Source organism: Mesocricetus auratus, unplaced genomic scaffold (assembly GCF_017639785.1).
Source record: "Mesocricetus auratus isolate SY011 unplaced genomic scaffold, BCM_Maur_2.0 Super-Scaffold_100011, whole genome shotgun sequence".
Classification (NCBI taxonomy): domain Eukaryota; kingdom Metazoa; phylum Chordata; class Mammalia; order Rodentia; family Cricetidae; genus Mesocricetus; species Mesocricetus auratus.
In genome coordinates this window covers 65548393-65575167 of record NW_024429195.1, presented here as the reverse complement: position 1 = coordinate 65575167, position 26775 = coordinate 65548393, and the positions used below count along the sequence as shown (strand labels likewise).

Sequence of the window (26775 nt, the reverse complement as noted above, 5' to 3'; positions counted from 1 at the left end):
GTTTTAACTTTCAAGGCAAGATTATATGTGAGAATGTGAAAACAGAAGTAAACTAAGATAGGTTCATTACAAGCACACAACGAAGGAAACCCATAATAGATCTCTATTATTGAGATCCTATAGAGAAGTCCTATAGGAAGAACCAAATAATATCTGACACATGGCATATACTTTGGTTACCCTGTGTACAAATATGGTCACAACATAGACTTGACTAGGTTTAACATAAAAACTTTTTTGACATTTCATAGACATGACAAACTATATAGATAGATATTTTAAAATATGGACTGATTAATTGTATGTTTTACTATTTACTATAATTAATTCCATATCACATATTTATCAGGTGTAACCATAATTATTACTTGGATATCTCTATTTGTCTTTTGACATCCAGAAAAAAGGTCATAGTAATAATCAAAGCATTTAATACAACTTCCAAGAATCATGACATTTCACATGGTCATGACTACAAAATTGAAAACGAACATTTTTCTATAACTCATACAATGTTCCTATAAAATAAATTAGAATTATAGAATTAATACTCAAATAAAACTATGATCTAATTTGAGGAAAATAAAAAATTATAAAACAATGCTGGCATACCATAGTTCTGAGATATTATTCCACATGGAGTTATTTAATCTAAATATATAGCAAATTTAATTTTGATTTCCCTCATTGAGGAGGGTTCATATTCCCACTATTAATTTTATTTCATTTTTTTTCTTAAGGGAAAATAAGATCTAATGTTCTAAAACTGGAAGGTAGTCCTGGTTATGTAACGGTAAGATTAATTGAGTTATAGTCTTAAAAGTGTACTATGTAACATACAAATTTTATCTCAAAAGACTTCCTTTCAAATGCACCAATGACATGGTAGCTGCAGTTGGTCAGTTAAATTAAGATTTAATTTGCATCACTGAACATATGCCTAGGTACAGGTTGAGTTCAGAACAGCACTTAACACAACATGGTGTTCAACCATGTAAATCGCACACATTTTACCTTTTATACTTCTTTTAAAAAGACAAATGTTAATATATTAACTGGAAATTTTCTTTCATGTAAAACCATTATTGTCAAGCCCATTTCTTGAAATTAAACGCCTTAAAATAACCACAATAACTATTACCTGCTAGGTAGGAAATATATATATATATATATATACATATATATATATATATATAATACTCATATACTAAAGGAAGTTCCAGTATTTAGGAGGATTGCAAAACAAAACATATAACGCCAAAACAAACACATTGCACATGGAAGAAAGAAAAAGAAAAACAATTTTGTTGATAAAACTTATGTGCAAATACTGTGTTCTATAGAATATTTTCTGTCTCTGTTGTGAACTTTTCTTAGCCTATTTTATATTGGTTCACAGAAAAATATGCTGTTCACATACAATCTAAGTAGAAGGAAGTGAGAATATACTAGAACATTTAAGGATAGAGCTCTTCTTTATGAACATCCAAGTCATCCAAAATAAATGTTTCCTTTTCGTAGGTAAGAAAAAAGAGACATTCTTCTATATTAAGGATGTCTTTATTTAGCAAATGTTATCTATGGAGTTGATACTAATTTTATCACAATTGCTATTATTACTTATAAAAATAGTAAACTACTAGTTAGCATAATAACAAGAAAAAGAATGCTGTTTGAAAGTTCAGGCTTACTTTATTTTTAGAAAAGCAATTTAATTCTATTAAAATATTTCCTAAAATATTGAGGTTTTTATTTTTAAATTTATATGAACGGATATTTTTGCTTACATGTGGTCTATGTACCTCATGTGTGCCTGATGCCTGAGGAGACTACAGGAGGGTTGAATAGCCTAGGACTGGAGTCACCAGTAATTCTAAGTCCCCAAGAAGATGATGGGACTAGAATTCAGATGGGAGTGGGGGGGAACTGGGATTGGTTTGTAAAATAAGATTGTTTTTAATTTAAATTGGAAAAATTATAAAAAATAAAGACTATTGCATAAAAGGAGTAGTCACTACTCTTAACCAATGAGCCATCTCTCCAACCCCAATACTGAGTCGATGCCCTTAATGGACACTACATCTTGAAATTGTCTTTACCGTGAAAAATTGAAAATATTAAAACTATACAATACTTATACCATATACATATATAGATGAGGTAATCTATTCATGCATAATACTCAATAAACTCCACAATGCTTTACATATCTTTTAAAATATGTATTTGTTGTTATAGACTTTCAAGAAAACTGAAGATGTCATATCTTCTCACCATACACACTTTAATATGTCTCTTTATATCACAATAATTTAGTGACTTCCAAATCATATTGAAATGCAATTCACAAAGAACCCAATTGTCAATCAGGCTATTAATGATGCAGGCATTTTAAGATCTCTTACCCAAAAGATACAGAAGATAACACTTATTTTCCATTAAAAATATATGCCTGTTTTCCTGTTATAAGTGCTTATTGTGAAGTACATGTAGAATGAATTATAAAAATGTTAGTACTACAAACAGTTATAAAACTGATAAGTTACATTGTGCTTCTGTTCAATAATATAAGTCTATAATTCTTTGGTATGATGAAATCAGAAGTGTAACTTGTCAACTAGGTATGAAAACTTTCTATTCTAAAACTGAGAAAGCATTTGTTATTGAAAATATTTTAAATAACAGTATAATTTATACTGTTTAACAAAACTTGAACATACTAACCATAACTATATTGAAATATCATGTGATCAATCTCACTAATTCAGGCTAATATAATTGCACCTGCAAACATTTTATATCAATACTAAAACTGATGAAGCAATATTACATGGTTATTTATACAAAATGGAAGCCATTTAAAATCTAGACAAGCACTGACACAAATGAAAAAATTTTAAGATATCAGCAATGTAAATAGGGTTTATTTTCATAAAAATATTTACTTCTTCAAGGCAATTTTACACACACATATACATACATACATATATAATGTGTTCAAATGCATACTTTAGGTCCTATAAGGGCTAAAAACATTGTAGCAAGTTTTTCTATCCTTAAAGACCTTTTAAATCTTTCTGTGTCTCATTAACTCTTACCTTCAGAGTAACCATCTCTCCTGAGCTGTGTCCTCTTTGATGGCTTCGTAACAGAAATGCCACTTTTGTGTTTTCGGAATATTGCTAATCGTACAGAGGGTTCTAATGAAAAAGGAGAAGAAGAAAGAAAAAGCAGTTCTTGGTTACTCCTCTAACATAGCCGTGTGCTTCCATGATGCTGGTATTAATAATTATGCACATTCCATTGGGTCTCTGTGAATTTGCCAATGCCTTCTTAGACTTGATAATGTAAAAGAAAAAAGTGACCAATATTTGTATACTCTTAGTTATGTGATCAAATATAAGATCCTCCTTTAGTAAATGACAGAAATGTTTATAATATCGTGAAATTCTGAACATATATACTGTTGCCATTTGGCATCATCATTTTGAGAGTTATGCTACTGTTATGCTAGTTACTTTTCTAGTATTTTCCCTCAAGCTAGTAAGAGCTTTTAATTAACAGGCAAGAAAACATGCTCACTATATCCTCACTAAACTATACAGAGAACACGGAAGTAAGATGAAAGCAAGACAGAGAACATGTATGTGACATGGAAGAAAGACAGCAAGAAAACAATTACTAGAAAATGTTTATTTTACATGAAAACACAGTGATTTCATTTCTATACTAATGTATTTGAGAACACAGAGGTTTTAAGAATTTTTCTATGTTTTAAAGTTACAAACAGTATTAATCTATCATATCACAGGGGGATTCACAGTGAATGTAGTGCCTTACAATTTCTTATTAATAGTAAATGATTTTATGGAATGTGAAAATAGGATTTGGGCCGGGTGGTGGTGGTGCACGCCTTTAATCCCAGCACTCGGGAGGCAGAGGCAGGCGGATCTCTGTGAGTTCGAGGCCAGGCTGGACTGACAGCCTCCAAACCAATACAGAGAAACCCTGTCTCGTAAAACCAATAAAAAGAAAGAAAGAAAGAAAGAAAGAAAGAAAGAAAGAAAGAAAGAAAGAAAAGAAAAGAAAATAGGATTTGGCCCTACAGTATTTTAGAGGTTTTGCCTAAAGATTGAGGAAGCAGTGGTATAAGCCCAGGGGATGAAAGTTCGTGGGAAATTGAGTACTTTTAGCACCTTTTTAGGATGGCACCCATTTGTTTTACTATCTTTTACCATTTTCCATACTAGGAGAGTAAGAATCCTTGATTAATGCCTAGAGTAATAAACTTAAATACATCATACAAAAAGTCAGGGTTTTAGACATCAAAGATACTAAAACACATGCACAGTTTAGGACAAAGTAGTAAGTTCTGGACTGTACGCTGAGAGGAGGAAGAAAAAAGCATCTGTGAAAGGATGCTCTGTGACGAGTAACCTGGAAATTCGCTACTACTATCTTTTAGCAGTAACTGAGTCCCACCAAGGCTCATTTATGTGTTTCACAAACACTATATTGATCATGTCTACAGAAACTATCAGTCAATGTTTGGCTCCCTTCTGAAGTATCTGTGCCCTTATCATCATTGGAAGTTCCTACAAAAACTCACTAGGAATTAGCAATAATAAAAAATGTACAGACACACCATAGCACAGATAAGAAGCTATATAATCCATCCACATATCTTGTGATATCCCAGAAGAAACATAAGTCAATCAGGGAAAGTATAGTTCTATGAGCTTATATTACAAACATGGAGCATTGCTGTGGTTCATCATGGCCATCTTTCAACTTTCTAAGTCTTCTTTCTTCTTGCGTCCTTATTGATCTCTATTGCTTTCAGAAGGATAGTGTTACAGTTGTATATAACTGGGTTAGATATCGGTTCCAACTTTTATTAGTTGTAGATTGTTCTTCTAATCTGTCTCATTCCAACCTGAACAATAGTGAATTTCCATACAAAGGTGAAATTTTGGGAAATGGTTCATGCTCATGTGCCTGTAAGCACTCAACAAAAGACACAAACAAATGTGATTCCAAATAATTGTGTTCTTGGCAAATGTATACAGGAAATAGGTAGATGGGTCCATCATTGAATAGTTTTTATTCCAGCGAACAAAATACTATGGACAAAAGCATGGATTAGTGCCTTATTTGGAACTTTCTTGGAAAAAATGACACTCCCTCTGTATGAATTTATATGCAAAGCAGAGGTACCAATAGCACTTCCTTCATACTGTTATCCAGAGCCAAGCATTTAGCAAACATAAACCATTTAGAATGCATGTCTACCAACTGGCAAACTAAGCAATAGTGGAGAGAATACCTTAATTGCGCCCTCCCTGATAATGAGATTGACGACTACTTTATATATCATCCTAGAACTTTCATCTAGTAACTGATGGAAGGAGAGGCAGATACCCATAGCTGAACACTGAACTGAACTCGGGGAACCCAGTCATAGAAAGGGAGGAGTGATGAGCCAAGGGGTCAAGACCGTACTGGTGAAACCCACAGAGACAGCAGACCTGACAAGGGGAGCTCTTGGACCCCAGACTGAAGGCTGAGAGGCCAGCATGGGACTGATCCAGATCTGGGGCCTTGGGTAGTAGATCAGAGTTTACTTTGGGAGCCCATTCCATATGGAGGGCCTCACCCTCCCTAGGGAATGGTGTGGGGATTGGATGGGGAGTTGTGGAGGGACTGGTAGAGGGGTAAGAGAGGAGGTGTGGGAGAGGGAGCTGGGATTGACATGTGAGGCAAGCATGTTTCTAATTTAACTAAAAACATATACTGAGAAAAAAAGAATGCCTGTCTGACAAAATTTACTCATTAAAATAATTTTATTTCCCAAGAGCATATGTGGAGCACTACTATATTATAAAAATCCTTTTAGTTTCAAAACACTTTGATTGCATCACCTTAAACTGATTCAAAATTAATTTCAATTGGAAAAGGATAATGATAAGAAGAAAGAAATATGGTGATTTAACATGGGAAAAATAAATGGAACTAACAGTCTCTGGAAATAATGCTGAATAAAATAACATTTGTAGACTTAGGAAATACATATTCAAGTCCAGAAGCCAGGAAAAAAAGGAATACTGTCACGAGAATGGCTTGTGGATCATTTGCGTATACTGTACCTTGGGCCAGATTCCAGGTCCACCTTTTACTGGCTATATGTGAGCAAACTGATTTTACACTCTGTCCATTCTATCCAACACTGACTTGGATAGAATGACAGATTTGACAAGTTCACATTAAGTGTAGTCTCTCAATAAGTGCCACAAGCAAACATAAGTCAGCACAAATAATGGTAATATTTCTACATTATTAGGTTACTGGAAAATACCTTTAATCATTCATAGAATAAGGCAGGCCAGGGAGAGAATAGACAGATGGATCCAACATTATTCACTTTTAAAGTCTGTTTTTCTCATTAATCATACTCATCTGAGAAATTGTTATTTAAAAGTTCGTTCTCTCTCCTAACATGCCTTGCCAGTGTAAAAAAATAAATACACCTTTAATTACATTTAAAGAGATATTTAGGTATGAGAATCTAACTCATTCATGCATTTGCTTTGGTGTTATGATTTGTAATCATTCTCTGTAAGGTAACAAAATTTGAGTGAATTCATGAAGTTTATATGACATCATCTATCATTTGTGTAATCCTTCCTCAATTTCTACAGTCTCAGTTTTGATTCACTATTGTTTGATGGTTTTTACTCTTTTTCCTTTTTGAGGGGCCCACCACCCAGCTCCCAAGTAAATCACACATTGAGGCTTATTCTTTGTTATGAGTGTCTGACCTTAGCTTGGCTTGTTGATAGCCAGCTTTTCTTAACTTGAATTAACCTGTCTACCTTTTCCCTCTGGGCTTTTATCTTTTTTTACTTCTGTATATCATACTTCCCTTCTTACTCCATGGCTGACTGGGTAGCTGGGTGGCTGAGTGGCTGGCCCCTGACATTCTCCTCTTCTTGTTCTCTCTTGCTCTGCCTCTTCCTCATCTCTCAATTTCTCCTCTCTGCCTGCCAGCCCCACCTATCCTTGCTCCTGCCTCACTATTGGCCATTCAGGTCTTTATTAGGACCACCAGGTGTTTTAGACAGGCACAGTAACACAGCTTCACAGAGTTAAACAAATACAGTATAAACAAAAATCATGCACCTGAAACTAATATTCCCCGACAATTCACTACCTTAATACCATTCTTCTTACACGAAATATCATTAAATGTAGTTATCGTGGCTTTTTCCCCCAAGACAGGGCCTTAAACAGCATTGGTAGGCTGGTCTCAAACTTAGGATAGCCTTTAACATCACCCTCCCTGCCTCTCACTTCGGAGGGGATTTCAACCATGCACTACCATGCCCAATTTTCTGTGAGCTCCTGGGAGCTGGCCCCAGGTCTTGCTGCATGAGAGGCAGCATTCTTCATAATGAAGGACTGTATTAGCTACTTTTACACTGTTGTCATAAATCACCTAGACCAAACACCAACATAAAAAGAGAGATTTTATGTTCCACTATTTTCATAGCAGCATTATTTGTAATAGCCAGAACTTGGAAGCAACCTAGATGCCCCTCACCTGAAGAGTGGATAGAGAAAATGTGGTACATTTACACAATGGAGTACTATTCAGCAGAAAAAAACAATGGAATCCTGAGATTTGCAGGAAAATGGATGACACTAGAAGAAACCATCCTGAGGGAGGTAACGCAGTCACAAAAAGAGAAACATGGCATGTACTCTCTCATATCTCTCTCATATATGGATTTTAGACATAGATCTGGGGAGTGCCAGCCTACAATCCCATGGCCAGAGAGTCTGGGAAACAGAAACTTCATTCAGTGGCTGATGGAAGAAGAGGCAGACTCCCACGGATAAGTACTGAGCTGAACTCAAGAAATCCAGTAACAGAGAGGGAGGACTGATGATCAAAGGGATTAAGACTGGGCTGGCTTAACCCCCAGAAACAGCTGACCTGACAAAGGTTAACTCTTGAATCCCAGGCATCAGCCTGGGAATCCAGCATGGGACTGATCAAGACCCCCTGAATGTGGGTGTCAGGGAGGAGGCCTAGGCAATCTATTGAGCCTTGGGCAGTAGATCAGTACTCATCCTGAGTATACACATGGACTTTGGACTCCCATCCAACAATGTGAGATGCCCTGAACTCTTGGGGGAGGGTCTAGGCCCTGCCCTGGATTAAATGACAGACTAAGGACACCTCCATGGAGGGCCTCACCCTCCCTGGGGAAATGAGGGGATAATGAGGGAGGGCGCAGGAGTAGGGGAGGGAAACGGAGAGGGACCTGGAACTGACTTGTGAAGCAACCTTGTTTCTAATCTAAATTTAAACTGAAAAATAAATAAAAAAGAGAGACTTTATTTTAGCTTATGTTTCCTGAGGCATAAGAGTCTGTGATGGTTAAACACAGTTAAGGCACCAAACAGCAGCCATGGCCATTAAAGAGTAAGATGCTGAGAGCTCACACCTTGAACCAAAGCACAAAGCAGACAGAGCAAACTGAAAGCAGGCAAAGTTTTTTACGTCACGCCCTGCCCCCCCTGCTTCCTCCCCCTCCTAAGCCTCCCTGAAACAGTGTTACCAACTGGGGACCAAGTGTTCAAATGCTTTAGACTATGGGGGAACGTTCTAATATGAACCACTACATTCAGCTCCCTGGCTATAGTCTTATGGCCATAACATAAGGTGAATTTCATAAATTCAACTTCAGATGTTTCCATATTCTTAGCACTGTCTGAAAATCTAAAGTCTCTTCCATTAACTCAAGGCAATCTCTTACTTGTAACTTCTTGTAAAATAAAAATGCAAATTACAAACTTCCATCAGACAATGGCATAGAATATATATATTACCATTGAAAAAGGAGGAATGGACACCTAGCAAGGAAATACTGGACTGAAGCAAGAATGGAGCCCAGCTAGGCAAAGACCAAATCCTCTAGCTCTATGTCTCATGTCCAGTACTTTAATTTTACAGGACTAGGTACTTTTTGCCTTAGATTGCTTCCTACAACATAAATCTCTCCTTGGCTGGCCCCACTTCCTACATGTAGCTCTCCTTGGCAGACAGCCCACAGCTAACATCTTGGGGTGTTCACTGAAGTCTAGGTTCCACTTTCATGTGCTCACAGGATGGTCTTTTGCCCTCACTGGCCCTTCACACAGAAACTCCTCTGTCACATGCTGCCTGTTCTTATCAGCTTTCTGAAAACATGAACTGGGAATCTCTGTTTCCTCTACACTTGCATCCATCATGTCTCTAAAGCCAACACCAAAAGGAAAACACTGCTAATTCTGGCTTAGGAAGGACCTTGGCCTTCCTGAACCAAGTTAGTATCAGTTTTATTTGCATATACACCCATCTTATGTACTAATTTAAATTTAATTTTCCATATATAAATCTATAATTGATTAAAGACTCTCAAAACAATAAATATGTATTTTTAAATGGTTTTCAATAACTTTCACGTAATTTACTGTTAAGTCAGGTGGCAGACATATTACTAGATTCTGGGAGTTTAATGCAAAATAGATGGAGACTAGACTCTTTACAATTCAAAGTGAATTCTATTATTGCTCTTGGAAGCACAACAAATTATTGTTTCACTAAAACTCTTATGCTTTCTAGAACTCTTTGAGGTAAATAAAGCTTAAGCAAATCTCATTTTGCTGAACTTTTATCAATATTGATCATTCTTGGTCGGTTTTACTTAAAACTTCACTAGTTATACTATCATTGTAGAAACTCCTTTCACACAACCTGTGAACAGCTTAAAATGCACAAAATAAACATTTATTAATTTTCTACATTACCTAATTCTTGGATATGATTTAATGATAGAATTGGCTTAAGCTATTTTTCATGGAAATAAAACCAACAAATACCATCTGAATGAGAATCATGTGCTTCATACTATTTGGTGTTAAAAGATCTGATGAACCATTTTTATCCATCTGTGTCACTCTTCCTTCAAAACCAGATTAAACCACTTTGTTTCATCTTATTTTTTTCTTTCCCTTAACTACAAAAGCTTAAATTCAAATGAATAAATTTGATAAATACAGAGAAAAAGATATTATGTCTGCATTCTCTATCTTTCTACCCTTGTGTTTTGCAAGTTTCTATGCATCCAAATCCCTCTACTTCGAGCTTCCAAGGAGTGGTAGACATCAAGACCAGCTACCTACTCCCTTTCCTCAACCCACTCATCTAGTCTTACTCCCAAATATGTTCACTGCCCTGGGGTCATTGACCCTGCATGTTTTCAATAGACCAGGGACTCTCACTTTCCATATGATGCTCTTCATTGCAGCGTTGTGTCTTAAACTTCCCTCAGTGTCTGAAAACTCCAATTCTGAAATTACTTCTGTGCCTCCATCAGTAGGCCAACGGAAGAAACAGACAGACAGACGATGAACCAAACAGGACTAGTCACTTTTGTTTCTAGCCGATGTCAATCATGAGGGAAAAAACAAGTACTTACTAAGAAAAACAACCACCACCACAATCCAAACATAAACTGAGTAAACCGTGATAAAGAGAATGTCACACAATTTTAAACTTCCTCTCAAGACTGTCAAGCAATGCTGCCGTCATCATCCCGTTCTTCCCCCTCTGCTTCTCTTAATTTTTTCCTATGCAAATGATGCTTTATATCAAATGAGACCTGGGTTGAAGCCCCACGAACTGAGCTACCCAGGACACTGGGTCCTGCTGCTCCTTAAGGCAGATGGCTTTATTTATGCCAGCAGATTTCGTCAGCACTGGGGCTCTCCTCACAACTGTCCTCACTCTTCCTCAACTGTGTTTTGTGATTAATCAGTTTCTTGAGCAGTTTTCTTCTTCTATCGGTAATTTGTTTCAGTAACCCCTATTTTGCAAATCACTGCACTTGCCATGTTTTCATTTTCACATTAAATGAGTACTGCTGATTCATAGTCCTGGCAAATAAATGTAAGGGATGCAAACAGGAAATATTAAGTGCTTTATCTGACCCAGATTATTTTTCATAACTGATATTTGACTCTTCTGTACTCTGTGTGTATGCTCGGCCTTCTTGAGGATGACTGCTTTGTAAGAACAGAGGAAAGTGTTGACGTTACGTAATTAATGAACCCCGTATCTCTTCTCTCTCTGTCTCTGTCTGTCTCTGTCCGTCTCTGTCTCTGTCTCTGTCTCTGTCTCTTTCTCTGTCTCTCTCTCACACACACTACAAACCTCATTGTCAGACAACACAACTAATGAGTCTAGCATCACTTTTGTGGACAATGCTGCCCTCTTGTGTCCTCAAATTTTCATGCTGGCAGGGTTTCCACTTAAGATGTGGGGAATATCTCCACTAACATTTACATTTTCCTAGGAAACTTTACAGTTTTAGCAGAATTTAGATTTAAGTATTGCTTCCGAACATTTGTGGCTAAAATTTTAAATCATTGTCATATACAAGTAAGTTAACAACACATCACCAGTTGAATTCTGAAAATTGGAAAGGTAACAGGATTTCAATCTAAATTTTAAACTCTAAAAGAAAATCCATTGTACAAACTCTTAAATAACTTATTTACAGATGAAAATCATGAGAGTACTAAGCCATGGACTTACTAGAAGTTAAATAAAATGTGATCATTCAAAAGGGTTCCTTATTTTCTTTCTTTCTCATTTTCACCCTCTCTTATTCCAACAGGTATCTCTATTGTGAGGAAGGAGTAGTGGAAAGGTATGAGAACCATGAGAGACTCATAATTAAATTTTGTACTTAGGCATTTAGATTTTAAATTCAAATTGACTTTGTGTCATTAATATATGTTGGTGTAAAAAAAACAAACATGAAGCAGAGATTTAAATTGTTCGCTCAGTGGTAAAGAGTTTCTTGGTATTCTGGAATCAGTCAATGATTTTCATTTAAAAAGTCACAATTGTAGATGACAACCTTGGCCTGAAACATTCTGCTGATTTACCACTGCCAAAGCATCAAGTTAAAATGGAATTATAAAGTTTGACTGTGGAGTTTTCCTTCCCATGTTTGACTCTATCCCGCCCCCTTGTGACTGACAAGGAGAAACTTCCTTTTTGTTTAATTACATATAGTTGTGAGCACAAATTTAAAATAAAACGTGAAATAGAAAGAAAAAGTTACATCTATCAGGTAATATATTGACTTATAAAATCTTTCTCAACCAAAACAAGCAAGATTTTGGTGATAACAGCAGGAAGAAAGACATTCCCAGGGGCAGAATCAGAAAAGTTCTATGGACATAAACATTTTCTCAGCTCTCTCCATGAGAGGAGACAGAAAACATGACATTACTACTTTTCAAAGATATAGCAAAACTTCTTAAAGAGAAATACTCAATTTCCTCTTGACTATTGACTGGGCCACTTCTCAACCCATTTTGCCTTTGAAGTTGGCTCAGGAATTCCTATGTTTTTGTATTATTCTTAGGGCAGTTCCTTTTGAAATTCTTGTAGATGGACAGAGAAACAGATGAAAGCAATAAAGACGTTTACTGAACTACCTTATCTACTGTATTGTATTCCAGATGCCCAGATTGAGCTTCAACACACTCAGGCTTTGGAGTTACTACTTTCGATCATCGGTTCACAGCTGATGAACTTCACAGGGATTTACAAAACAAGTAGACAGCAAGAATAGACAAAGGGAAAGCACAGCACTCACTTGAACTCATTTTAATATGTTTAAATGTTCAGTGTTTTGTATTTGACAAATGGGGTACAAAGTTATAGTTATCTCCAAAGGATAGAACATAGAAATTAAAATAACTAATAACACACCAACACAGAAAAATTACATGTTTAAAAACTCAAAAATGAGTTACCATGAATTTATCAATGACTACTGACTGATATGACAAGTATGTTATTTATTAGAAACAAAGTATTTTTGCTATTTTAATTTACATTTTTATACATATGCATATATATAACTCAGAATTCAATAAATATGCAGATAAACAGGTAATTTCTGAGCTACAAGAATAGGTTTTCTTCTTGGCTACTTATAACAAAAGTGCTCATTAGAAGACCTTATATTACACTCATGAATTCATGAGATTATAAAAATAGAAGTTAAATGCAATATGTAGATAATTTTAAAGTTTTAAGAAGAGACATCAAATCATAGCTGTTTGCTATTTCTTGCCTGACATCTTTATATTTACCCTGGATATGATAATGAGTTGAAGTGACCAAAGCAAGACAAATGATTTGTAGAACAGTTTCACAAGTGGATAGGAAAAAAATTAAAAAGATGCCGTCCAATTTTTACCAAACTCTTCAAAAATCATAAAAAATAAATTGTGTTTCTTTTCCAGGGATCCTATGTGAAATCTCTACAGATAAAATCACCAAACAGTTATTGACTGTTTATTGACTGACCCAGCAACTTGAGAGCTCTCAATAGAAAGAGTATACAAAGCGGATCGCTTTTGAATCAACATTCCGAGAGTGGACCAGCTCAGAGACAAATTATAGCATAGTCACCACAGCGCACAGCACAAAGAAAAAGTCAATATCAATGCATATGAAACAGGGAATATTTTTAAAATAAAAAGGGAAAATACATCACTAAATGTGATCGTATAATTTTCTTTGGAAATTGAGAATTTTGTAGTTACTATCTTGGGTATAGTTATCTGTACATTAATGTCTGTTCATATTAAATATAAAAGAAAACTGCATTTAAAAATTTCATAGTAAATATCACATAGAGCTTCTGTTTAAAGGTAATGACTTACCTAATTTTTTCCTTAATTTTTTTGATTTCATTTTCTGAGCTCTCTTTAGCATCTGCTGAGCTGTAGAAATATCCTTAAAACCCCTGTTGAAAAGAGAAATTTAACATACCTAAGGCATATTTAGACAAGTACATACATGAAAATGTACAGTTAAATTATATCACATGCGATAAATTTGTAATCTCACTTAAGAAAGCCTAACTTATTGCAAAGGTTAGTTTCTTAAAGACTTTTTTAATCTGCCGCACCCCCCCGCCCTCACACACACACACACACAAAGGTCTGCCTTGGATTTCCAGCAATACTCCAATTACTTATTTTCTTTAGTGTAAAATAGAGGACTTACCATTCTTCTGAAATTTTTTCTTCCTTTTCAGATTGCAGTAAACTCTTCCTACTCATGTTTGATTCGGAGGTCCAGGATAAAGTTCTGTTTTCTGATCTGCTAACAGAAATGCACGTTTTTGTCTTTTGTAATGGAATCAACACGAGTACATCAGCTCTCTTAAGAACGGCAAGCTGTTTATGTTGTCTCCAACTTGGAAATCAAATATATTTAAGCCACAGAGGCGCTTTATCTTGAGAAGTAATAAAAGTCTTCCATTAATTTAAAGTGTTTACATTTCAATTACACGGAGCATATTTCAGTTCTTTTGCTGAAAGGACTGTGGCACTGGGATCTTCATTCTAGACCTCCTCTCTACCTGTCAAGCCATGAAGATCCATTTGTACAATGATTGCATTATTTCACCAAAGTATAAGTTTTGTCACCTCTTTTGTGCATCTCCACACATTTTGAACACTGAAATTTCTATATTAGCATTACATGTGTTTTGTCGTCTGAACCACTCAGTTCACTTCTATTTTTATCATTGCTCTACATGTGTAAGGGGTTTGTTCTTTCGGCTTTGTCATTCATAAATTGATTCCCACTTAAAAGAGTAATTTAGCTTACCTGCTACTTAACTGCGTGTGTTCTGATGAAAGCAAATTTTCGTTCTCATTGCATAGCCATGCCTGAGATGGATGAGTTGGCACACTAAGGGACATTTCATCATGTTTCAAAGTCCGAGCATTCTTATTTTAAAAACATAAATAAATGGAAAGTAAATCGAACAATTCCAACATTTGTATTGCTACCTAACATGTATAAACCTGAACAGTGTCGAAAGGGACATTCATTACAAAATTAAAAGGATGATCAGATGAAATTTCTGGAACATGCTTAAATATTCTTTTATTACATGGGGAAGAATCTGCTTTTTAGTATAGCTCATGCATACAAAATGATTAACTGCAAAGCTTAAAAAGTTTAAAAAACACACAAACTTCAAAGATTATCAAGTAAATAACAGATATTGCGGCCCCTTGACCTCTGGCTGAGGATCCTCAGCTGCTGTCTCTCAGGGACCATTTCTGCATTTTTTTTAAAGTGCCATCAACTGGTGATTTTAGTCTATTGCCAAATATGCAGCTGAGGCGCATCAGTTTTTTTCTGGCTACTGTTAAATAAAGCGTTGAAAGAAATCCAAAGTAAAGAAAAAGTAAAGAGCCAACGAAAGAAAAGCTACATGAAAAATTACAGCTGGGGATGGGGAGGAAGTCAAAGGCTTCTAACAGTAATTATGTTTTTCGAGTCAATAAATCGCAGTATTAATCACCACTGCATAGCAGAACCTTCAGAAGCCAGCAAAGATCGAGCACTCCGAAGCGTCCATGACATTTTACCTTTGGCCAGGGCAGCTGGTTGGAGAGAGGCAGTGTTTGTGAAGGGAAGCCGGTGGAATCTAAAACTGGCCAGTCTTTCTCCAAGGCATCCTGCACAAGGAAGGGCAGTAGAATGGACAAATGTAACTTGCAAACCCGTACCTCGTTTCCTTGAAATTGTACAGTATGTCAGAAATAGTCACAAACTCCACGAGGACTTTCATTTATAATAAAGTTTTACTTGCCCTCACAAGAGGCTCTGCCCCTGGTTAAAGTGCACATTATAAAACATCGATGGGGTGTTCATCCACACACTTTGCTTAAGGAAAGAACTGATACTTGATTGCTCTAAAAGTGAGGAAAATATGGTTCTGCATATTTATTCATTACTGACTTTAAGCTAAGTCTATAAGTAACCAAGAGGTGTCAGTCATGCAAATTATAAGTTCTATTAAACATTGTTATTTAAACTACAATATTTTAACACATTAGAATCAACTATCCTTAAGTATGACATATAAGATAAGGTTTGCCTTAATTTTATTTTCCAAATTTCAGAAGTATTTTGGGTGGACATAAAAATTTGTAAGAATGAATTAAGAATATATAGTATGTCACTTCTGATGTAATTTTTCTTCAATACAACACTTCATATGTGAAAAAAGCTAGTTCATACTTCAAGTGTGAAATTTCTACTTTGTAACACCTTTCTCTTCATCCTGAATCATATTTGTCCCACTTATCTAGTTCCCAACCTTATTCTTTATTCAACAAAGTTATATTAATTATATAAGTGCTATACATTTAAGATACAATTATCTGAATTTTATTTCATTGGGTTATCTTAGCCGATATATCTTAGAATAAACTTCTGTGAACAAGGATCACCACAGTACTGATTAGCCTTGGGAAAGCTATAAAATAGCCAAACATTTTGAAAATTAGGAGCATGATATTCTAAGGGGATAGTAACAGAGTTTTCCATTCATACAAATTCAATCTGCCCTGGATTTTGAATGACTACTGAAAATGTGGACTAAAACACAGTGATTATTGGTATACTAGGTAATAACACACTTTCAGTTGAGCACTAGTCTTAAGACACAGAATCAATTTCATGGTATTTTGATATCACGGAAATGGAACAACTATACCCAGTTAAGTATTTTATGGGATTTTCTATTATGCATTATTAAGATAAAAACATTTATCTCATAGTTATATTGAGTTTAATAGTTGCAATTGGGCAGTGAGAAGTTTAAGAAATCTATGAAATTTTGTGGTGATTATGGCAAATAAAAATCTGCTAAATATCTCTGAGAGATTTTTGGCTACACTCACGACAAAATAATAAGTATACTGGTTACTGTACTTGACGATAAAATTAATATTTTGATTCTATCAAGAAGGCATGTTTTAAAGCATTATGTTGTGAATAATAAACATAGAAAATTTTTTGTCTTTCAAATAAATTATTTAAATGTGAATATTCACAAATAAAGCATTATTGGAGAGACAGAGAGAGGGCATAGGAGAGAATTCTCACTGAAACCTTTAGTGTTCTTCTTTCCCATTATCTTAGAATGATAAGAAAACGGTAGCCCATAAAAAATGCTATAGTTCTGTTAGTCGCACTTTGAAATGAAAGAGTTGACATGAAGGCCATTTGCTTTGATATTTCTGGAAAAGTTATGAAAACAAGATATTGCCAATGTTTGCAACATATTTAAGCTGCTAAAATTAAGTACTTGTTAAATCATGTCAGAAGTTCAGTAAACTCACATTGACTTCTACATTTAGAGTGGGCTGTCTGGTTCATGACATATGAAAAAAAATTTGATGACGGTCCTTTAAAAAAAGACTTGCAGTCCGAACAAGATTTAGGCTCAATTTGTAAAATTATTTTCTTAATGGCAATTCTGGGGATGTCCTTGTGTATGCTGTGACTATGTGTTTCTCTTATTGATTGATGAATAAAGTTTCTTCTGCCCAATGGCTTAACAGAGTAAAGTCAGTCAGGAAATAAGGACAAGGATAGAGAGAGGTTGTAGGTGGGATCAAAGAGATGCCATGTAGCCACCAGGGAGGCATCACAGGTAAGCCAAAGTCACAGGATGATACACAGATTAATAGAAATTGGTTAGTTTATAAGAGATAGTGAGGCAATAAGTAGCCTAAGTCATTGCCCAAGCAATTATAAATAGATATTAAGCCTTAGAGTGGTTATTTTATAAATGGCTGTGGGTACCCAATGGGGAGAGAAAAATTGGCCCAGTAGGACTCAGACTAGATGGAGAGATGTCTCCCTCTACATGGCAAGGTAGATTTACTCAAGGAAAGATCACAGCTTGCTGCAAACCAGCTATCATCAAATAGTGATCTTATTGTAAGGGAAATGGTTCAAGTGAGAAGACGACAACTAGGGAAAGGCATTGGGCCATCTGACTAGTAGCTAAGGAGACCACTGATGCTGTCAGGCCTGGCATTAATTTACATTGATCTTGTAACTGAAAAAAACAAAACAAAACCCAAAAATCATCCTTTAAAACACCTGTCAACCCATCTCATTTTTTTCTGTCCAGGGAGTACTACGCTAGCAGAACTATAGCAGTATTCTATGTAGAAATTCTCCCTATATTGGTATTCCAATAGCAGTACCCAAAATTATAACTAGGACAATAAGACAACAAGAGGAGATCAAAGGGATACAAATTGGAATGGAACAAATATAATTTTGCTGTTTACAGATGATATGATAGTATGCATAAGTGACCTAAAAATTCTAGCAGAGAACTCCTACAGCTGATAAACACCTTCAGTAATGTGGCAGAATACAATATTAACTTAAAAAATAGGTAGCCATCCTATATACAAATGACAAACATAAGAAAGAAATCAGAGAAACATCACCCTTTGCAATAGCCACAAATAACAAAGTGTCTTGGGGGCAACTCTAGCCTACCAAGGGAAAGACCTGAATGACAAATACTTTAAGTCTTTGAAGAAAGAAATTGAAAGATATCAAAAAATGTAAATCTCTCATGCACTTGGATAGGCAGGATCAACATAGTAAAAATGACAATCTTACCAAAAGATTGTCAGATTCATTTACATATTCAATACAGTCTCCATCTAAATCCCAACACAATTTTTCACAGATCTTAAAAAAACAATATTCAGTCAACTTCACATGGAAAATAAAAAACCCAAGATAACTAAAACAATCCTGTACAATAAAAGGAACTTCCAAAGGCACCATCCCTGACATCAAGTTCTACTATAGAGCCATAGTAATAAAAACAGCTTGGTATTAGCAGAAAAACAGACACATGGATCAATGGAATCTAATAGAAGACCTGGATATTAATCCACTTATCTATGAACACCTTATTTTTGACAAAGAAGTCAAAATAAGAAAGCATCTTTGACAAATGGTGCTGGCAGAAGTGGATGCTGACATGTTGTTGATTGCAGACAGATTCATGTCTATCCTCATGCACAAAACTCAAGTTCAAATGGATCAAAGAACTCAACATAAATCCAGTTACACTGAATCTGATAGAAGATAAACTGGGGAATAGCCTTGAATGCATTAGCACAGGTGACCGCTTCCTGAACGTAATACCGGTAGCACAGACACTAAGAGCAACAATAAATAAGTGGGACCTCATGCAACTGAGAAGCTTCTGAAGACAAAGGACATTATCAACTAGACATAATAACAGCCTATAGAATGAGAAAAGATCTTCACCATCCCCACATCTGACATTGGGCTGATCTCTAAAATATATAAAGAACTTAGGAAACTAGACATCAAAATACCAAATAGTGCAATTTAAAAACGGGGTGTAGATCTAAACAGAGAATTCTGAACAGAACAATCTCAATGGTCAAAAGACACTTAAGCAATTGTTCAATAGCCTTAGCCATCAGGGAAATGCAAATCAAAAGGACACTGAGACACTATCTTATACCTCTCAGAATGGCTAAGATCAAAAACACAGAGAACAGTTTATGTTGGAGAGGATGTGAAGTAAGGGGAACACTCCTCCATTGCTGGTGGGAGCTCAAACTTGTATAGCCATAGTGGAAATCAGTGTGGCAGTTTATCAGAAAATTGGATATAAAGACCCAGCAATATCAGTCTTGGGCATATACCCAAAAGATGCACAATCATACCACAATGACATTTGTTCAACTGTGTGTATAGCAGCATTATTTGTAAAGCTAGAACCTGTAAACAACCTAGATACCCCTCAACTGAATAATGGATAAAGAAAATGTGGTCTTTTTACACAATGGGGTATTACTCAGTGGTAAAAAAATAAATGACATCATGAAATTTATAGGCAAATGGATGGAACTAGAAAAAATAATCCAAATTAAGGTAACCAAGACCCAGAAAGACAAACACAGTGGATATTAGAATCAAAGCAAAGGTAACCAGGCTACAATCTACAACCCCACAGAAGCTAGGTAAAAAGGAGGACTCTAAGAGGGACACACATGGAGGGCCCCAGAGAGGAGAAATAGTTAAGATCTCCTGGGTAAACTGAGACTGGGAGGCAGAAGGGAAGAGATAGTGGACAGGACCATGGGGGACTGAGATGGTCAATTAGGAGATGGGACAGAGAGGCAGAGCAATGAAAGAGATATCTTGATACAGGGAGTCATTATGGGGTTAGGGAGAAATCCAGTGCTAGGAAAATTCTCAAGATCCACAAGGATGAGTCCAGCTAAGGCTCCTAGCAATAGTGGAGAGGGTGCCTAATGTAGCCTTTCTCTATAATAAGATTAGTGACTACCCTAACTGTTAACATAGATCCTACATCCAGTAACTGATAGAGGCAAATGGGCCAAGCACTGAGCTGAACTCCTGGACTTCAGTTCAAGAATTAGATCTTCTGAATGTGGCTGACAGTTATGTGGCTTGATTTGGTTGGGGGGGGGCTCTGGCAGTTGGGACCAGTACTTATGTTGGGTAAATGAACTGCCTTTTTGGAGTCTATTTCCTATGGTGGAATACTTTGCTCATCCCTGATGCAGGGAGTAGGGGCTGGTTCTTGCCTCAACTTGTTAAATCAGATTTTGTTGACTTCCCAAAAGAGGCCTTACCCACTCTGAGTAGATGGGGGGATGGGAGAAGATGGGGGCAGGAGAAGGGGAGAGAGAGGAAAACTGGGTTGGTTTATAATAATGAAAAAAAATTAAATACAAAAAGGAAAAAAAACAAGAAAACTGGGTTGGTTTATAATAATGAAAAAAAATTAAATACAAAAAGGAAAAAAAACTAAACACAGAACATATAGGACAAACGGAAAAAATAACACAGAAGGCACTTGCCAAAGAAATCTGTGTAGACATAAATAGAGAGCAAGTACTCCTGAAACAAATACTTAAGCAGAGAAACTAGAGTAAAAGGGGAAACTGCATTGTGGATGGCTCCGTGATGCAATGATTTAATTATTATGAGTATGTACATTCTAACCAAAGCCTCAAAAGAGGAGGCCTACACTCTCATATAAAAACTAAAATGTGTTTTAAGATACCCATAACCATAATTCAGAGATCACCAGGGGAACCAATGATTATTTACAAACAGATAAAAATTAGTATATTGATCTGTGCTGGGAGAAGGTTCAGTCTATAGAGTGCTGGCTATGTGAGACTGTGGCGCACACTGCAATCCCACTCCTCATTAGGGTGACAGAAGGTCCCCAGGGACTTGTCTGCTATTCTTTCCCATTACTGAGTTTCAGCTTCAGCCACAGACACTGTCTCGAAAAAAATTCATTTGGACAACTATACAAGATGGCAGCCATGATAGCAGACATCTTCCTCTGTCCTCTACGTGTGCCCACAACCACATATAACCACATAAAAAGGTTGCAATTCACTTACTGCTTACAGAGTATTCATCTCTTTTTCTTTTTAAAAACTGTGTGTATCTGTTATCTGTGTTTGGTTTTGTGCACATGAATGCAATACCTTTGGCGGCCAACAGAGGGTGTCAGATTCCCTGGAGCTGGTTTAGTGTTGTGCCTGTGAGTCCTCCCAATGTGGATTCTCCACAACATTATTCTGCTCTGATCCACTGCACTATCTCCCCAACCCATTTATTTAATGTTTACATAGAGCATGACTCCAGACTAAACTTCCTAATACAAACTTTACATTCCTTGAGTGAATCAATGTAGTATCCTAAAATAGTCTTTCTCAAAGTAGGAAGACAGAAAACACATCAAAATCGAATGTATAAGACCAAAACAGCCTTCAGATCAAAACTCAAAAAAAGCTAAAGAAGAAAGACAGTTTACAGGCTCAACAGTTTTTAAAATGCAAAAAAAAAAAAAAAACTAAGCAAAATGGGCTAAGTCAAAATGACTTATATGCTAATACCTGCATTATACTACATTGATTTACTCAAGGAATGTAAAGTTTTGTATTAGGAGGTCAATGGTTTATATATGAAAACTATCTCATAAAATTAAAAGAACATATGATCCTCACCACCACGATCACTGTAATCTAGAATTGTTAGGAAAGGTGACAGCATCCTAATGCACAAAGTTTCTACAGGAGATGAAAAGAAAACATTTTACTTAGAGACTACATGTTAAAAGTCTCCAACTTAAAACAAGGCAAAGCAAAAAAGATATTTGCTTTGATTACCATAATTCAAATTGCATTGGACATAGGAATCAAGAGAATAAAGAAACATTAAAATGTATAAGAATAAGAAATAGAAATAGAATAAATTTTTTGTTATTTGTAGATGACATAACTGTACATACAGGCATTTAGAAATTTTGACAAATTATATACTAACATTGGGATTAATTTTAGCAAACTGACTAAAAGATTAATATGTGAAAACTAATCCAATTTACAGAATTGACTTTAATATTCAAACTTACTAAACATCGAGGAATAAATTTAACTTAACTACTTGGGAAAGCTATAAAAGAAATCTTCATAGTTTCTCTCTAATGTAGCTATCTCAAAACTTTGTATTTTTCTGTTGGCATTATAATAACAGAGCAGAACTCAGTATCTCATAAACACAAGTCACTATAGAGAAGTCTTTTCTGATTTGAGTTCATTGTTAATACATTTGGTAAAAAAGGAACACGGGTTCTGTTTCACTCATTTCTTATCTTCAAAAATGGGGTAAATTATTTTTGAAGACCAGCAGAGATAAAGTTACCATGATAGCTAAAGTAGAATGATATTACAGTTAAGCTCTAAATATGCTTTGGAAAGCAGTTGATTTATTTTCAAAGTAACTGGAATTTTATTATTAGGAGAATATTTTTCAATGAGTAATAATGAATTATCAATGATGTGTCATGTCACTATGTTCAAATGCAACCAGGCAGTTACAATTAACTGATGGAGTTATTGAGTAGAAAGATAGGATCTAAGACCCTCACTGGGTCCATGAAACCATAGTAAAGTCAAGCCCTATATTCACTGTTTTCTCTTATATATGCACATAGCTCTGATAAAATATAGTTAATGAAACATTTATGAGTCTCAAAACAATATAATAAAATAATGAATAATAAAACAGGACAAGTGTCCTAATATACTGTAATAAAACTGCCAGAACAATTAATTTTGTATTCCTAACTATAAGAGTGAAATCATCCTAATCACAAACATTGTAATTATGCAGTGTTTGGCTGAGAAGTAGCTTGGGAGCAGGTAGGGCATATGCCGTAGATATAGATACATAGCACAAAGAGCAAAGCAGGCAACTCATGTCCTGGACAAGATGAAGACTGATGGGGGGAGATGTCACAACACTACTCAGGACTATGGACAATTGATAAATTGTTTATTTCCATTCAGCATTTTCATAGCATAAACGAAAGTGGAATTTTGTATTAACTACAAGTATCACAGTCATGAAGTACAAAGAGAGACTTGAGGAGTTGTTTCATTCAAAGGAGATGAAGGAAAAGATGCCAAGTACTTGCCACCTACAATCCTGGCTTACTACATCTCAGACTAAAAGCTGGAAATTAGTACAACAGCTGTAAATTTGAATAAGGTCAAGTACATCATAATTTTCTCTCAATGTAGTTTCCTCATCATTTTCACTGTGGTTAAAGAAGGCATTAACCTCCAAAGAATCATGTCCAAGAGGACAAAATGACATCTAACCATTCCATTGCCACTTTATACATTGTGCAAACCAGAAGGGCAGAATAAGAAAACTGTGTAAGGTAGCAGTAATACCTACCTTACAATGTTACTAACTAGCTTGGGAAGTGTCTCAGAATACACAAAATGGCCAGGATGTATTCAAGGACGGTGTTTACCTACAACATTTCCAGCAACCAGCTGAGGAGTTAGTTTTGAAACTGTCTAGAACAATAGTTTAGGAGCAATATTTGTGTGTTATAGTTGGTTGGCACTTACCTCATCATATTCAAAATCCTCTAAATCTATTTCTTCATATTCCTCTCCAGATTCTTCATTCCTGATAGCCTCCAGGGCTGTCGCCAGTTTCTTTCGTAAAATAAAGCCCTTCCAAACTGCCTGAACAAAAATGTGAAGTATGTTATGCAGGGTTACAGATCAAACCCTACACCAGATTCTCTGTGTTATCCCATTAGGAAGATAAAACATCTTAGAAGTTAGTTTAATGGCTCAATAATCTGTTTCTTGAACTTTATGTGACATGTAAAACTGCAAGATAAATTAAATGACCACATGTGTCCGCATCTCCAGAGACTTCCTTTGTGGTAAGCGGAGAAGTATCTTTAACACTCCCCTCACTGCACATGTAGGTCAGCCAATCAATTATCTGACAATTCCTCCAGGACCCATTCTGAACCAAGAAGAAAGACATTTTTCAGAGGTCAATTTTGCTCATTTTCAAATCATTATGTTTAAAATAAGACAAAGCTCATTTAGAAAAACCCCCGTGTATTTAAATGGCCATATTAAGGAGGTAGTATCATGGCCCAAAATAAATTAATTTCAGGAAAAAAATTAAGTCAACACAGAATAATGCAACTAAAAATAGTCAGGGCCCTAAGAGTCCTGGAATAGAGACGCTCCCCAGCCAGTACAGCACAGCTCCAGAGAATAGGTGATGTTCATAATTGCAAGACTGACCTTTAGGATGCATGAGGTATGAAACCAACAGTGAGACACATGAATATGTTGAAATACATATGTATGCTTGATTGCTTACATTTAAGAATAAAATACTAAATTATGAAATCAATTTGTAAATGGCTATATACAATACATCAGGCTTGGATTTCCCACCATTAGGGAGGTAGAGACAATGGGTCTAGGCGAGGCCAGAGGCTAGCCCAGTTTTAGAGTGAATTCCAGGCCCTGTCTTAAAAATTAATAATAAAAGCCTTAATTCTCAGATCAATCAACATTTACTTGAATATGAATTTGAAGCCATGTGCATGTTTACAATAATTCTTAAAAACTAAAGTAAATGAATATGAATAGGAAACCATTAGAAAGTAAGAGTATGACTCATGCTCTGTGTATAATTCTACAAGTATTTAAAGAGATTTTTAAAAAATGGATTTATTTGGTTATAACCTAAAAAAACACACCTCAAAGGCAAATCTGACTATGAAAGGTATTTTAGAAGTCTTGAGTAATCAGATTCATTTATAACAATATTAATGATATTTTTGTTACCCTGAGAATCAGAATATACAAAGTGGCCAGACTGTATTCATCGAGAGAAAGCAGCCACATCTGCCACAGCTAGTCTCAGAAGTCAGACCACAGCTCCTCAGAGAAGAATCCAGGAAGCTGGATCAGAACCTAAGCAACTGGCCAAGAACCTCTGAGAGGTGTCAGTGGACTGACAGCCTTGAGCTTTTATCCCTATAAAAGACTCACTGAAGAATGCTTCCTATGTTCTGCAAACCAATCAGATAGCTGCTTCAACCCTAGGGCCCTCCTACCATTGTCTCCAGCAGCAACCACCAGGCACAGCAGACCTGATGCTTCCCATTTCTTTCCTTCACTATAAGGCACCGCATTCTCTTCCTGTCCTTAAGCCACTGTGGTTGTGAATACTACGGAACATTTGGAATAAACCAGCTGCGTGAGGGCCCAGTGTGGGACCTTCTTCTTTCCTTTCCATTATTTGTGTATTAAAGTCCTGACCTGGTTACACACATACTACACAGGTGAAGAATAAGAGAGAGAAAGAGAAGAAGACAATTAAATATGTCATGGGGACCAGATTTTCTAAAGAAGAAAATAGATGCCCATATAGAGTCAAATAAATGAAAATGTTAAGGTCTTAAATGTGATTTTAAAATAACTGTATGAACAGTGTAAAGGATCACTGTTCTGTCATGTGGCCCATCATATATAAATCTGGAAGAGTAAATAAGGACCATCGGTTTTGAAATGTATTATTTCTCACATGCTATGCACAGATGGTAGACTTAAAACATGCAGTAAGTGGGTTTTCTTTTCTAACAGTGGTAGGGGCTTAAAATGGACAAGATAAATAATGAAAATATACAGAAGGCTAATAAATGATACAGTCTAATAATGGTCAGGGGCATGGGAGACAGTTTAGAAAATTGCATTTAGGAAATGGAATATCCCAAGACTCCACATGTTCTTGCAAACTCATTTTGTGGTCAACTTACCTTGTAATTAAATTGTCAAAGATGTCATCAAAAAGCATCCAAACACACAGAAAAGTCCTACATTGCCTGGCACTACCCAGACAAATGCAAAGTCTACTGAACTTGCTATTACTGATAACATCTGTCAGCAATGTGGTCCTGGGCAGAACTTTGAGGATGTTGACACAGGAAGACACAGGGCATACAGTGCCTCCCAGTGTGACTACTCTCTTTGCAGTGATGGAATCTGAACAAATGAAGAATCAAGAGCTTAATCTTCATAATGACATCCTTCTTTTCTCTGACAACAGTAGTGAGTTTTTTCTAGTTCTATTAAGCAGTGAAGACAGAGACTTATTGTTGCTCAAGTTGCTAAGTATAAGTGGTTATTTAAAGGAATATACTTGTTGAGCATGGTAATGTTTCCATTCTTACCCCAAAACTTGTGAAACTCTCTGGCTTCCAGGGACAGGGCCTTACTCTCTGATCTGGTTGCACTATCAGAAAGACCAACTGTCTATCACTCAATTTCTCTGCCCATCCATTGTTCACATGTGATGTGGAAATTGAATTCTTCCTCTCAACCCCAAGGCATCCTTCTCAAACACTGTTCATGTTCTACTGCTTTCATCTCCTG

General features: G+C 35.9%; 1 protein-coding gene across 11 annotated transcripts in view; it reads right to left on the bottom strand.

Moving 5' to 3' along the window:
* The window catches only part of Lrriq1 (leucine rich repeats and IQ motif containing 1), a 185343-nt gene that overhangs the window by 83603 nt on the left and 74965 nt on the right, over window positions 1-26775 (bottom strand). For 9 of the 11 annotated variants that reach the window (XM_040754967.1, XM_040754968.1, XM_040754965.1 and 6 more), the window contains 6 exons: window positions 23932-24051; window positions 15526-15615; window positions 14753-14874; window positions 14144-14242; window positions 13798-13880; window positions 3099-3200 (listed from right to left, as the gene is read on the bottom strand). In XM_040754967.1, the coding sequence (XP_040610901.1) occupies window positions 3099-3200; window positions 13798-13880; window positions 14144-14242; window positions 14753-14874; window positions 15526-15615; window positions 23932-24051 (616 nt within the window). The remainder of the gene's footprint in view (window positions 1-3098; window positions 3201-13797; window positions 13881-14143; window positions 14243-14752; window positions 14875-15525; window positions 15616-23931; window positions 24052-26775) is intronic. The other 2 variants (XM_021225984.2, XM_040754966.1) reach the window with 1 other exon arrangement.